General features: G+C 40.2%; 1 protein-coding gene across 1 annotated transcript in view; it reads left to right on the top strand.

Annotated features, from left to right (window-relative positions):
- Cps1 (carbamoyl-phosphate synthase 1) overlaps positions 1-15,439 on the top strand; it is an 87,681-nt gene that overhangs the window by 30,096 nt on the left and 42,146 nt on the right. The window contains 10 exon segments of the mRNA XM_032899749.1: positions 605-694; positions 4,066-4,194; positions 4,720-4,826; positions 5,678-5,816; positions 6,840-6,917; positions 8,724-8,822; positions 10,499-10,594; positions 11,891-12,080; positions 13,344-13,501; positions 15,198-15,326. Of these exon segments, the coding sequence (XP_032755640.1) occupies positions 605-694; positions 4,066-4,194; positions 4,720-4,826; positions 5,678-5,816; positions 6,840-6,917; positions 8,724-8,822; positions 10,499-10,594; positions 11,891-12,080; positions 13,344-13,501; positions 15,198-15,326 (1,215 nt within the window).

The raw sequence follows: 15,439 nt of genomic DNA, 5'->3' as shown, positions 1-15,439 counted from the left end.
GTACTTAAGATGGAGATAATGATTATGACATGCTCTGGGTTCTTTTCTTATGAAATCTACCATTTAAATGCAAACGACTTTATGGTAATCTAAAAGGACCAGTTGGTCTACACTAGCGGATGAGTTCTTATGACTCTTACTGATTTTGCCCATTCAGCCTCTCTGCATAAGCTTAATATACAGTGACTCAGGGCTACCCAATCTGATCTGCACTGCAATTCGGCGATCAAGTGGTGTTTAAGGCGTGATGTATCTATTACCTCGTCTGCCTCCAACTGAATCGGGCAATGCTAACGAGGCAAAACACGAGGATGGTAGTTAACTTCGGAAGCAGCCAACTTCTTAAAGATTTTTCTCATCACTGTAATGAACAGTTTATATAAAACGGCAAAGTACTTTTTCTTTTCTCATTAAAAGGATGCAGTCTGTGGTATTTGCTGTGCTTTTCTTACACAAATTGATTTTTAACTGCCAGTCACTCCCAAGCAGTTAACAATCAATCTGTTACCCATCTAAGTACCAAACACCCTCAGTGAATTTACTGTCCAGGCCTGGCACTTACTGCTGGAATCTCCTCTCAGTGTCTGCTTTCTTTAAATGGCAGGATGTCAAGGTGTTTGGCAAAGGAAACCCCACGAAAGTGGTAGCCGTGGACTGTGGGATAAAAAACAATGTCATCCGCCTGCTAGTTAAGGTAAGTGATCCTTTCCCTGGAGAAGTTTGTAGTGCTGATGATGTATTGTTTGATTTCCTTTGTTTAGGAGAGAGAAGGCTTATTTGGGAACGTAGATCTCCTCTCTTCTTGCTGCCTTTGATCCACAAGACAACACATATTGTTCAAATAAAGGGTACAGACAACACAACAACAACAACAACAAACAAACAAACAAACAAAAAAAAAAAAACCCACCACCACCACCAACAAAAACCCCCAAGAACCAAAAACCCTTGGAAAAAGGGAAGTTTCTTACCGTTTATTTGTTATGATTTTAATTTATCTATTTTTTACCCTTTTAGTTAGCAAAGAATGGGGTTTTCCTAAGGCCTTTTGGTGCATACTCAGTTTCTGCTGTCCCTTCCTCCCTGTTCTTTTCCACTTGTTCCTTCCCACTCTAGTACCCTCCTTCCTCCTTCACAACATATGCTCTAATCTCTCCATATTCCTCCTGTAAAGCCTCCCGTTTCCTCCTCATTGGCCCCCCTCTCTCTCTCTCTGTCTCTCTCTCATTTTCCAACCTCTACTCATGTGAATTCCAGCACAAAACACATACATATGCATATATGTATATATACACATGTGTGCACACATGATCTACATCTATATCATCTACATCTGCACACACACACACACACACACACACACACACACAGGGAGGAGTTAGGAGTCACACATGATAGAGAAGCATATGCTATTCTTTTTTTTTTTCCTTTTCTTTTCTTTTTTTTCAGAGCTGGGGACCGAACCCAGGGCCTTGCACTTGCTAGGCAAGCGCTCTACCACTGAGCTAAATCCCCAACCCATATGCTATTCTTTTGAGCCTGGATTGACTGTTTTATTCTGAGACAGTCCACATTCACTTTCACTGAAGTTTGGAAATTGAAGAAAGCCAGGATTTGTCTGACAGTTCCTGTGTTGGACTACTTTTATTATGAACTATGTGAGGATTATGTCCTGATATTGTTTAAGACTTCTATAGAGCTTTATGTAAACTCTTAGAAAACAAAGTAAAATTGAACCTTAAAATCCTTAAGAACTTAACAACATTATAGCAACATTTTAATAAGTATCATTTTGCTAGAGTTTCTCCTTATAACTCTCCCACTTTTAGTTTCTCTCTTTCTCCCTCTTTCCATCTCTGTCTGTTTTTGTTCCTCTCTCTCATACACACATGTATCCACTACAAACATACATGCACACTCTTAACCATATTTGCATAACATCAAATCAATGTGGATACAGGGGGAATTCTTCAGTTCATCTTCTCATTGTCAGGGACTATCAGCAATACTTAAATTATGATTTTAAGTGATCGTTTTATTAGCAAAACTGTTCATGAATCTGTTAGTGGTAGACACACAAAGGGCCCTTTTATAGTCTACTCCTATTTTTGCTATTTTAATTCACACTGCTCGGTTTTTAGTTGCAAGAACTATATAGGTCTCTTTAACCAAAGTCTGCTCTAGTTGGGTAGAGCCTGTTTGCTGCCCAGAGATACACAGGACTTTCCTTAGAACCCTCCACAGCCATTGACCATAGAACCAGTACTAAGTTCCCTTTCCCCAGGCTTGGGTCAATATTCAATGCTGCTCCAGCTCCTCATTGAGCTCACACTCTGGTTGTCTACTGAGGTAACTGTTGTATACTGTGCTAGAGTGTTGTGTGATGTCGTTTGTCAATCCCATTCATGTCGATTGGGAAAACCTCCCAAATAAACTTTCAAGTCCTCATCTCAGGGAATGAAGATTTGAACTCATTCAAAGAGTTCAGAGGGAGGATTTTCAAAGGTACTAAATAATTAATTTTTTTGTACTGGAATTTTCTTTATTTTCCATCTACTCTCCATTTCTCTTTGTCTTTGATATTTTTATAGTAATAGTTTCAATTTTGGAAAGTTCTATCCATGTGTACCGATAGGATTTCCCCTCCACTACCACACTTCCAGCTTCATTTTGTCTCCCTTGCTCCCTTCTGCTGTATCTCATCTTTTTATTTGATTTTGTTTTTGTTATTAATTCAGTTCAGTCCAATTAGTGCGTATTTGCATGTGAGTGCCTTTCTGTGCTTTGGAGCATGGCTACGTCCTGCTAGACCAAAGGAGAGCCACTCTTCCTCCCTCAATTCTACCCATTCAGTTGCCCAAAGCTTCTCTCACGGTGGTGGGGTCTCGGAGGCCCTCCCTCATCTGTACTGGAGTTTTAACTTGCTTGACCAGGAACAAGCCGGTCTTACGTAGGTAATCACAGCCACTGTGAGTTATGTGTCCAGCAGCCGTGCGGTCTCCAGAAGTCAGCATTTCACAGCTGTCCTTCCATTCGCCAGCTTTTTCATTCATTCCTGCCCCTCTTACGTAATTGTCATGAACCTCAGATGGTGGGAGGCTGACGTACATGGCCCATCTAGAGCTGAGCACAGAGAGTTGTTCATACTTGGTGTTTTGAGACCTTCTGAGTGTCTGCAGTAACCACTACCCCATGCTAAATGAAGCTTCTCTGACCAAAGTTTGAGAGCCGCACAGATCTGTGGGAATAAACATACATATTTGAAATCATCATTGTTTAAGGAAACAATAACAGTTAATTCCCTGCTAGGAATATGATTTCCTCAGGCACGAGATTTTGACCAGGTTTATAGTACCCGTCATGAAATCCCTCTTGTGCAAGCAGTTGGTTATCTCCATAACCTTAATACCACTATTACAAAAGTGGATACATCTTGCCAACCAGTTAGCATTGAAGCATACGATGTTGAGTGCTGGGTAAGGCCACGGATGACTTTCTTCCCCAGCAGCTTGTGTAGCAAGTCTTGGCACTTAGTAATCCTGTCAGAAGGACAAGGGTTTTATTCTTCAAGGTCACTTCCTCTCTCTCCTGCTTACTTTTATGAAAATCATTTTGATGTTTCTTCTCTCAGAATATAAACAGTAGACAAAACCATAGGAAGGAAAGCTAACTTAAAATTTGTCAGACAAAAGAGGAGAAAGTGAAAGGGTCACATGTGGTCACACATTTGCAGAGATGGGTCCTCTTTGCTGTTCTGTGCTGTACTACCGGGGTAGTAAACAGCCTTGCTGTCCTGCGATGGGGAGTTAAGCCATTGAAGCCATGAACGGGAGTGTGCTGCTTGTTTTTATCACGATTCAAACTTCAATGCCTTCCCTCCTCTGTTTCTTAGGTATACCACATAAAGCACAATGGGCTACTCACATAACATTTTATTCAGTGTTACTCGATTAAACACTGTATTTTTATTTCTTTTAGGGGCTGGTTCACCAAAAGAAAACAGAGGGGAGTCACACATTAGCAAACAAATATTTAGTTCCTCTTTTTTGTATTTTTTCCCTCCAGCGAGGAGCAGAAGTGCATTTGGTCCCCTGGAATCATGACTTCACCCAGATGGAGTATGATGGACTTCTGATCGCTGGAGGACCTGGGAACCCAGCTCTGGCACAGCCACTAATTCAGAACGTGAAGAAGGTGCTGGGAGCCTGGGGTTGTGTGTAACTGTTGGGGTAGGGGTGGAGTGTATGGGGGTGAAGGGCATCTACCCCGTACTCTAAAGAGGCTGTGTTTCACTTATTCAGGCATTTTTAGAACTTATATTAGGACATAGGAGGCAATTTTAGCTTAGGTATTTTGGAGAAAAACAATTGAGGACTCTAATTAGAAGAAGTTAGCTTGCCTTTGGGTAGAGTAACCTTGACATGGCTTCCTCCACTAAAAGCAGCTGACTGGAGTCTAGGCTTCACCTATACTGTCCCTCATAATTGCAAGATGACAACCCAGGCCCCTTATCTCTATGTAGAACCTGTCAGACCTTCAGGTTTTTAAAATGTTAAATTATGTGTAGTTTAATCGGAATGGCAGGAGCGTCTTACTGAGTTCTAACGCTACAGATCCAGATCCATCAACTGATGTCAGGTGGGGGATGCTTTAGCTTTTGAGCTTTCAGATACTGTTTTCACTCTCGTCTTACTGGGCTGATGATCTTCCCTGATCTAGATTTTGGAGAGTGACCGCAAAGAGCCGTTGTTTGGAATCAGTACAGGAAACATAATAACAGGATTGGCTGCTGGCGCCAAATCCTACAAGATGTCCATGGCCAACAGGTAAGGCATTATGACTGTTTGCAGTCGGACTACCTCTGAAATACCACCGGTAACCAAACACAAAAGGCTTAGAGAATTTACATAACGTTTCTGCAGAGTAAAGGACAGCCACCCTATTACTTAGTTCACAGTTGCCTGACCACCTGATACCACTTTTATTACATTTCTGAGAGGCAGCCTTCTCTAACGATAACTTTGCTATAGTTTAAGGTTATTTTCCTCCTCACGACATGAATTGAAGTTATAGTATTCAATCTGGTGGTATTCCAAGGGAAATTGGTCCAATTTTAAGCTTAATTTAAGCACATTGATAACACTTTAAGGAGCTAGGAGGAGTCAAGATCTGAGGGAACATCAGATCCTCTGTTTTGCTTCTTTGCACCCCATCCCCACCCTGGGATGACTTTATTCAACACCAGATGTCCTCCCTCCCTCCCTCCCTCCCTCCCTCCCTCCCTCCACACAGTGTACCTCAGAAAGTCTGATCTGAGCAGTCATCTGCTGGTTAACTCTGACAGCTCTCCTTGGCCTTTAAAATTACTGCGGCTCCTTTAAAATAGGTTGTTTATTTGTCTTTCTGTTAAGCCCGCATGCAGTTCCTTTTGTTATGAGTACCTTTCTAAAACGGATTGTAGAAGTTTAATAGACCTGATACTTAAGACTCGACAAAGCTTCCTGAATTGATTTTTTCTTTTTGGAGACTGAAATTATTGGGATTAACAATCTGTGACTCTTTTCACAAAGTGATTTTCACTAATGCAGTTGAAAGTTCTGAATATGGCTTTATGAGTAACATTAACATTCTCTTCACTTTTCTTTCCCCCCTGCTCTTTCTCTGCATCTCTCTCCAGAGGACAGAACCAACCTGTTTTGAATATCACAAACAGACAGGCTTTCATAACTGCTCAGAATCATGGCTATGCTCTGGACAACACCCTCCCTGCTGGCTGGAAACCACTGTTTGTCAATGTCAATGACCAAACAAACGAGGTACACGCTCTCAACAATCCATTCAGTTGGAAGTAGGAAGTTATGGCTTTTCATAGTCTGTTTTATACTTCTCTCCCATGTCTATGTGGTGTGCGTGTACATGTGAACACGCTTGCGTGTGTGCATGTCTACTGTGCAGGTGTATGCACCCATGTGTGCCCATGGGGAGCCCCGAGCAGGACACCCGGTTTCTTCCTGGATTGTTCTTCACTTAATTGTCGTATGACAGGGCCACTCATTGAACTGGACAGTTTTGGCTTGGCTGGCTGGTCAATCAGTAAGCTCTCAGGAAGCGTCCAGCTCCATTCCTTAACCCTGAGGTTATAGCACATGCACTGACCAGCTCCATTCCTTAGCGCTGAGGTTATAAACGCATGCACTGGCATGCTTAGCTTCTCACACAGGTGATAGGAACTTGGCCTCAGATCCTTGCCTGTAGGTCAAGTGCTCTAAGCCATGGAACGATCTCCCCAGACAGCCTGTCACTTTAAAAAAGTAATTGCTCTCTTCCTTTCTAATTAGTCGACTTGTTAAGGGCCAGCACTTGCACCCTCCTTCAGAATCCACCTTCTCCATCCATCATAATTAGGGGTCAGTTGCTACACATCCGTCTGGACCCAGCCCAGTTTCATGTGTCCTTGAGTCTTACTTAGCACCGGAGAACCCTTTAAGAAGAACTTTGGGAAACTCATTTAAATGTCGGATGTGAGAATTTTGTTTTATTTTGACGAGATCCCAGAAGGGCCTCAAAGGTTATAGACCAAATTTGTTGGTTTTTATTATATTATGGAGCCCACATGCAGATGCCTCTTGGTTGGGCTGTTTTGTATTCTTACTTAAACAGACAGGCGAATCTTTAATGTCTCCAATCATGTTCCTTAATAGTACTGGGAATTTCCCAGAACTTTATTAAGCACTTACCTTGGTTTCCCATTTGAATTGTATTATCTCCTGAATAATACCTTGCCATACTTGACATTTGTTGTCATAGAAGGAATTTCTCCCTGTTTCTCATTCCTTTAGGGGATTATGCATGAGAGCAAACCCTTCTTCGCTGTGCAGTTCCACCCAGAGGTCAGCCCGGGGCCAACAGACACTGAGGTACGCCAGCCAGAAGATGTCTGTTGTATACTTGAAAAAAAAAATGGAGATGCTTGTGTGTGAAGACTCAAGACACCAAAATAATTGGTTCATAATATTCTCAGGGAGTGTGTTTTGGTGCCATGCATTTTGTATTAAATTCCCCCATGAATATCATGGAGTAAATTTTAATCTTTTCTTAACTTTAAAGTGGAAAAGCCCTTAAGAAGCTCGAAGCAATGCTATGATGCTATTTTTATGCATTGTCATTCTAATATATTTAGTTCTGAAATTTACAATTGTTGTGCTATGCAAATGAATTCCCTATTGCTCTTTCCATCTCATAACTGGAATGAAATTTTAATCCCCCATCTGTGAGTTTAAAAAAATCCCTATGGCAACTGGTTGTGCATCCACAGAGGGAGAATAAACAGAAGCAGGGGCAGGAAAAGGGGCAGCGGTGCAGGAGAAAAGGCAGCCTGCTTGGTCACATGATTTACGTGACTTTAAAAATAAGAACCCAAAGGGATGCTTAGAGCAGTGTGTTTCTAACCTAGATATTTTTTCTTTTGTTTTGTTTTTTCTTTCTTTTTTCTTTCTTTCTTTTTCTTTTTTTTTTTTTTTTTTTTTTTAAAATATGAGTTCTTGGTTCAGTATTCAAGCACATCCGTCCAACCAAAGCTCACAAGCTTCCTGTATAGAAAAGCCTGGAATGTCTGGAGTGACTCCTCTCCTGCATCCAGGAGCAGTGCTGGCCGTCACTGTCAGCAGATACTCCCCAAAAGGCACTCAGGAAAAATATGAAGAACAGGAGTTTCCTTCTGAAATTCCTGTGTTTTCATCTTGGGGTGGCTTCTTAGATATTTGAATGACTGTTTTTTGTCCCTCTATTATTTGGAAGTATCATATCACAGTAACCAAACCCAGTATGGTTTTAACTACTCACGATGAACCTGGGGAAAAAAACCAAGCAAAAATGTGGTTACTGTCTTCATGTAATTCATGCTAAATATTTTGTTTTTATTTTAAAATTTAGATGTAAGACCATGTTAACCCCTCGGATTAGGAAAGACACAATTATTCTATATAATCTGAGCACTATGACTAACTGTTTTTTTTTTGTTTGTTTGTTTTTTTGTTTTTTGTTTGGTCCTGGCAAATAATTGCAAACTGAATACTTTTGTTGACATTTGTCGTGTCTAGTGAAGCAACAGAAGTAAGCTCAGTGGTAAAGTTTAAGAATAATCTTTCAGGGTCATATTTTAGAGCCAACAGAAGTTAGAAATATCAGTATTTCCAACTTTAAGGTGCATGCAGTATAGCTTCAAGTTTTGTTCAGCTAGAACTTGTTCACACAAATGGTTGGCAAACACTCGATACCCTCAGAAGGCAGTATGGGGCATGTTTATTGACTGAAGAAAACATCCCCTCTTAGAGGACTTGAGGTGAACAGAACCCAGAGGGTCTCCAAAGATTTATTGTATGTGTGTGTGTGTGTGTGTGTGTGTGTGTGTGTGTGTGCTTTTTTTTAAAAAAATGGTCTAATTGAACCCTCATCTAGACTTTTCTAGTCTTTCCTGAAGTTTTTATTTGGCCTAATTCGATAAGAGTAGGCATTCAGTTACTGGACCAAACCCAAAACCCAAACTAAAACTGTCAAGTAACAAAACCTCTAATATTCATGGAAGAACTTACAGTAAAACAAAGAAACAAACAAACCCCACAAAGATCTCCTGAAGCTCCCACTCAACCGAGTATCAGCTGTCTTGTTAGAGACCTCTTATGTTTGGAAGTATGTAACTAGTTCGTTTTGTTTTCCTTTTTTAGTACCTATTTGATTCCTTCTTCTCACTGATAAAGAAGGGCAAAGGCACCACCATTACCTCAGTTCTGCCCAAGCCAGCGTTGGTGGCATCTCGAGTTGAGGTTAGTAGATGTGGGCTTGGTTTGTGAGTCATATATTCTCTCATGTGATGACCTTTTAAAGAAAATGATGTAAATTATACTGATGCCTATGAAAAATAAACACCAACATTATATTTTTCTATTATCTGTTCTTGGTAAGTCAATGGAATTTACATTAAAAATTTAAAAGATTCCTATTAATTCCTTGAACATTTCATAGTGTATTTTAATCATGAGACACATCTCCCTAACTTCTCCCAGATCCATCCTTCTTGTCTACTGGTTCAGCTTTGTGTCCTCAGTGTTTTTATGCCCACTAAATACCATTTGCTGTGCCCATATGTTTTTGTATGTGTGGCCATTTACTCATTGTGGCCCCTATAAAGAAATTTAACTTTCCTCCCAGCAATTAAGTCCCAACAACTCCTCAACTAAAGATGGGACTCCATGTCTACATTCTCCTTCGATTTTGCAGTTTTGTCTCTCTTCAGCTTGCATAGGTCTTGTGTATGCTGTCACATACACATCATGAGTTCCTATGTACAACTGCCCTATTGTATTTGTGAAACTGTTTCACTATAGCCACTCACAGCTCTGGCTTCTACAGTCTTTCTGCCCCTTTTGCACAACGATCTTCAAGCCTTGGGAGGATGAATATGTATATATACATACATATATATATATATATATCTCAAGATACATATCATATATCTATATACATTCCAAGATACATATATATGGGATATATACATATATATATGTATATATATATCCCATTTAGGGCTGAATATCCCCAGTTCTCTATTTTCTGAATAGAGCTTTTGGCTAAACAAATCACACAGTGCCTAGGGGAGATCCTGCCATTATTATTCTGCTAAATGGACACAGTGCTAAACCTTTCCCAATGCCTTATTTTTATAGCCATAGATTAGTGCTTTCCTCAACCCTCATCAGGGAAACTTCATCCTGCAACAGATGGTAATTAACATTCACAGAGACTCACACCTGGTCAAGTTGCAGAGAATAAGGAATTTTCCCTTAAAATACTGTCTTCCAAAATTCCCTTCTTCTAGACTAATATCAACATACTAAAGAATCGTGTTACCTATATTTTACAATTTGGTGTTTTTCCATTTCTCATCACAAATCATACTTCTTTTTAAGCCTGACATATACTTTAGAATCACTGCAGCTGATACAGTTGGTAGAATATTTTAGATGAATCGCTATTTAATATGGTAAATAAAATTTTATTATTTTACCTCTAAAGGCAAGTGGGTAAAGACTAATATGTAAAAAACCTAAATCATTATATATTTAAACTTTCATGTTAATAATGATAAAGCTTTTATTCCTTGTTAATATTATAAATTTTATAAGAATGCATTGTTATTTACAAAATGTGCACAATACATATATGCAAATATATTTACACACTGTTTTTGTGTAGAGTAGATGCATTTGGTATTTGCATATTCTTAAGCTAAATATCAGCTTCTTTCAAAAATTTTTCACTTAACAAAACTGCTCATGAATGTTGGACGGGGCATTGAAATTAGAGTATTTTAGTTGTTAATCTTTTTTCTTGCAAATCACTATATAAACTCAGATAACATAGTTTGGCTCATTTCCTCTTGCAAATACCCTATTTCTAAAACTGAGCAGTGATAGTAATGTTTCTTTCTTATTGTTTACAGGTTTCCAAGGTCCTTATCCTAGGATCAGGAGGCCTGTCCATTGGTCAGGCAGGTGAATTTGATTACTCCGGATCTCAGGCTGTAAAAGCCATGAAGGTGAGAGAGCACGAACTTTCCCAGGATTAATATGCTCTCCTTAATGAGTCTAATTAGTATCTTGTAATTTAGATTTATGATACTTCTTCTCAAAGTTGCTATAATAATTTTCCTTAGCTATTGGTGGAACTCTGCAGTAAAAGTTGGGTCAAAACCAAACCAAAACTTATACTGTTTTAAATGTGCACATCCACCAGATAAAGTGGTTGGGATTATGTACACTATTGTCTCTACGTTGAAAACATGAACTTTTACTGTTTCTGGAGTACATTGTTAAGTCTGCCCCTGTTGGATGTGAAGGAGGCAGTTTGGGCCTTAGGCTACTTCACCTCCTATTTTAGATACTTTGGGCATTTCTGTGGTGGATGTGGGATGCCCTAGCTGGGTGAGCAAGGGCAGTAATACATTTGTTCAAGCCTACAAAATTATCACCTGTCACCGAGATAATCCTATCCACTTATTGATGACTTGCAAACTGGATGATACGGCTATATTTTCAAGTAGAAAGGATTATTTGATACTTCTTGGGGAGGATAAATGGATTTTTCCATTTACCAAGGTCCCCACTGTCATCCTAACAAAGCCAGCCTTGAGAAACTATCTGGTGTGGCTAAGGCATTCTTCTGCAGAGGCAACTTGCTCTCTCATTAATTCTATCTCCAACAAGCTCTACATCTTGGTGATAACCAGGCCATCCAGAGGTGGTGTAAGCACTGGGTCTGCAACCCTGCCTCAGGCATTCACCAGAGACTTGGCAAGCACTGAGTAGGGCAGTGACGTCAGATGGAGAACAGGGCAGCAAACATTGGGAGACAGCTGGCAGGAGGCTCTTAGTGATTCTAGCAAGAATACGACGCATTATACTGCCCTGGAAATGCACACTCAGTGCTGTTCTCAGACAAGATGTATAGAGACAAACATCTAAGTTGCTTCTAATTCCATAGTGTGCTTACTCCAAGTTTTTGTTTCTGATTGTTTCACTCTTGAGATCAATCAAGTTTAGCAGATTTCTGGACAGTCTCTCTAGAAATGATTTCCAGTTTGAGTTGTCACCTGCCCTACAGAAGGATTCATGGTGACCATCTTGTGGAACCCTCACCATTCTTTCTTATAAGCATTATTTTAAAGTGTTTTCTTCCTTCATTTGGCAGTTTTAAAGTTTTTATTGACTTGTCCTATTGATCCCTGCAGCTGGTCCAGGGAATAAAAGATTTGTCACCCAACTAGTTTTCATTTGAGCGTAGTAACCACCACCTACCTTAGACCATAAATTCAGACACGTGATTCTTCTTTCAGGAAGAAAACGTCAAAACAGTCCTGATGAACCCGAACATTGCATCCGTGCAGACCAACGAGGTGGGATTGAAGCAGGCAGATGCAGTCTACTTTCTCCCTATCACCCCCCAGTTTGTCACAGAAGTTATCAAGGCTGAACGGCCTGATGGGTTAATTCTGGGCATGGGTGGCCAGACAGCTCTGAACTGTGGTGAGTCCTTCTCTGTTCAGGTATAGATTGTTCTCCTTATGAATCAGTGTGGAACACATGGTGTTTGTAGTCGTCTAACAGCTGTGTTCTGTGTGTCCATAAAGCCTTTATTCTAATGTATAAGGAGTCAGCCAATGAAAGCCTACAGTACCATGTAGTAAGTTGTATCGTTTATGGCACAAAGTAGTAGGAAAAAGGAAAATATTCACTTTAAGACTCTAACGTGGCTAAATGGTTTTAGTGGGTTTCGTTCTTCACTTTAGGAAATTGCTATCATTGAAACTCCGATAACTATTATGAATGAAAAATGAGAATTAATGTTCGTTTTCATAGTCCATGCTGTGGCATTTGTCTGTCACATGACGATGTAGACTTGACTTTACAACTCTATTATTGACTGTGGTGATTCCTTGGATACAATTTTTTTCTTCCATTTTTTATTAAATTGGGTATTTCTTATTTACATTTCAAATGCTATTCTCCTTCCTAGTTTCCAGTCCATCAGCCCCCTAACCCTCCCCCTCCCCTTCTATATGGGTGTTCCCCTCCCCATCCTCCTCCTACTACCCCCCAAACAATCCCCTACACTGGGGGTCCAACGTTGGCAGGACCAAGGGCTTCCCCTTCCCCTGGAGCCCCAACAAGGCTATTCACTGCTACCTATGCAGTTGGAGCCCAGGGTCAGTCCATGTATAGCCTTTGGGTAATGGTTTAGTCCCTGGAAGCTCTGGTTGGTTGGCATTGTTGTTCTTATGGGGTCACAAACCCCTTCAACTCCTTCAGACCTTTTTCTAATTCCTCCAATGGGGATCCCGTTCTTGGTCCAGTGGTTTGCTGCTGGCATTCGCCTCTGTATTTGACAGGTTCTGGCTGTGTCTCTCAGGAGAGATCTATACTTGGATCCAATTTTAGGAGTTCTTTCAAAATTGCTTTTAGATACATTTATATTATATATGTATTTTGCCTGCATTCATGTATATGTGCTACACTTGGACCTTGTTCTCTAGGAGGTCAAAAGGTGGCATCAGATAACTTTAGAAGTATAGTTTAGAAATATGTGGGTGCTGGGAACTGAATCCTGGTCTTCTGCAAGAGCAGCCAGTGCTCTTAACTGCTGAGCCATTTTTCTCCAGCCCCAGGATGTTTGTTTATCTATTCATCCAATTATCTACTTATTTATTTTGTAATTAATGTCTTCAATGTTTGTTAAGAAGGCACAGAGTTTGAGATTAAGAAATCCCATTTTGTTTACTTCTTCTGTAGGAGTGGAACTATTCAAGAGGGGTGTGCTCAAGGAATATGGTGTGAAGGTCTTGGGAACATCGGTCGAGTCCATTATGGCCACAGAAGACAGGCAGCTTTTCTCAGACAAGCTGAATGAGATCAACGAGAAGATTGCTCCTAGCTTTGCAGTGGAATCAGTAAGACACTCTGTTCTTGGGAGACGGGCACACATCGCTAGTCTCGAACTGCATGGACAATGGCTATCACGCCTGATAATTATTATATATAAAATCTTCATATTTATGTGTATTGTCCTCTTAGGTATTTTAGTCCCACAGAAACACTGTGAATTAATAGCAGCACTCAGGGCTAAAACTTGAGAAATAGAGGTTGGTATTTTACTCAGCAAAGGAAAATATAAACCCGCAGGTGAACCTCTTTGCTTGAGGTTGAAGCACCCCTGATCTCTTGAAGTGAAAATAACAACGGCACAGATTTGTGACAGCTGACTTATTTTTGCCTTCTGTCCTTTTCTGCAATAAGTCACACATGTTGAGTATAAGCCTTAATGCCCTGAAAATTGGATCTTTGGAATGAAATAAATATTTAAGAATGAAATGAACTTAATCAATAAGACTCATCCTGGGTGAGCATATTTTTGATATAGATCTGGGTTTCCTGTTTCTACACTTATTTTCCATTATACATTATACCTATTTTTAGGATATTACCAAACATCAAAAAAAAAATCAACTAGCTATACACCTCTTTTTGCCCTGATTTTATTTTGATTTCAGACACATATTTTTGAAGTAGAGAGTGGAAGCTGTAAACACAAGCTTCCCATTGTAGAAATAGGCAAAGCTTTAGGAATGAGTCAAGTAATTCTGTCATCACTAAAACTGGGTGTATTTGTCTCAGAAAAGCATGCTACCAAGTACATGCAGACTACAAAGCCGTCAATCAAGAGCAACCCATGGGAGCTCTCCTGAATGCTTTGGGAAGCTCTTGCCGTACATTCATACTTTCATTGCCAAATATAATTATGTCCTTGCTTCCCTATGATAAGAAACCGGCATATGGGGAAGGTGTAATTACATTCCCATTGGTGGTGTAATAATATTCCATGACAGAAAAATATAGCCACCATATGTTGTATTCGGTAAGTTAAAAAAAATTCCAGGTTGGAGAAACTATTCTCAGAATAAATTTGAAAAATGAAATATCTTCTTTTATGCAGTATTCTTAGTGGTACACTGTTTTATTGCCATGTTAGCTTTGGGAATAGAAAACATCCTTTTTTTCTCTTTAAATGATAGACTTTCAAACTAAAGCTAAAAATACCATTGTCTGCATATGTTTATTCTACAATAACTGATGATCACTTCTGCTTTTGGTCATGGTGTAGCAGTGTTTAAAAAACAACTTAAAAATTCATCCGATAAAAGTAAAAAAAAATTACAGCCACATTTTACTTAACTTTATAGAGTGACATTCTTTTTTTAGACGAAGATGAGGGGAAAAATAAAACAATTCCCCTCTGTGCAAATCAACCAATTAATCTGAGTTTCTGGGATCTCATGGTGTGAGTGTGACTGTGACTCTGTGTGTGCGTGTGTGTGTGTGTGTGTGTGTGTGTGTGTGAGAGAGAGAGAGAGAGAGAGAGAGAGAGAGAGAGAGAGAAAGAGAAAGAGAAAGAGAGGGAGGGAGAGAGAGAGAGGGAGAGAGAGAGAGAGAGAGAGAGAGAGAGAGAGAAAGAGAGAGAGAGAGAGGGAGAGAGGGAGAGAGAGAGGGGGGGGGGGAGGGAGAGGGGGAGAGAGGGAGAGAGGGAGAGAGGGAGAGAGGTGTAGAGGGGTTGGGTTTTCAGCTTCAGTATCCGTGTTTTGCTCACAGATGGAGGATGCCTTGAAGGCAGCAGACACCATTGGCTACCCTGTGATGATTCGGTCTGCGTATGCTCTGGGTGGGTTAGGCTCCGGTATCTGTCCCAACAAGGAGACCTTAATGGATCTTGGCACAAAGGTAAGTTTTTTTTCTGAGCAAAGCTCTATCCTCAAGTGGATATCGAGAGGGAAACAGCACAAATCTTCAACCCATAGGACTTTACGTAAACCAGAGGTCACTCTACCTGCCTG

The sequence above is a fragment of the Rattus rattus genome, chromosome 4, assembly GCF_011064425.1.
Source record: "Rattus rattus isolate New Zealand chromosome 4, Rrattus_CSIRO_v1, whole genome shotgun sequence".
NCBI classification, from domain to species: Eukaryota; Metazoa; Chordata; class Mammalia; order Rodentia; family Muridae; genus Rattus; species Rattus rattus.
This window is presented reverse-complemented; position numbering and strand designations above follow the sequence as displayed.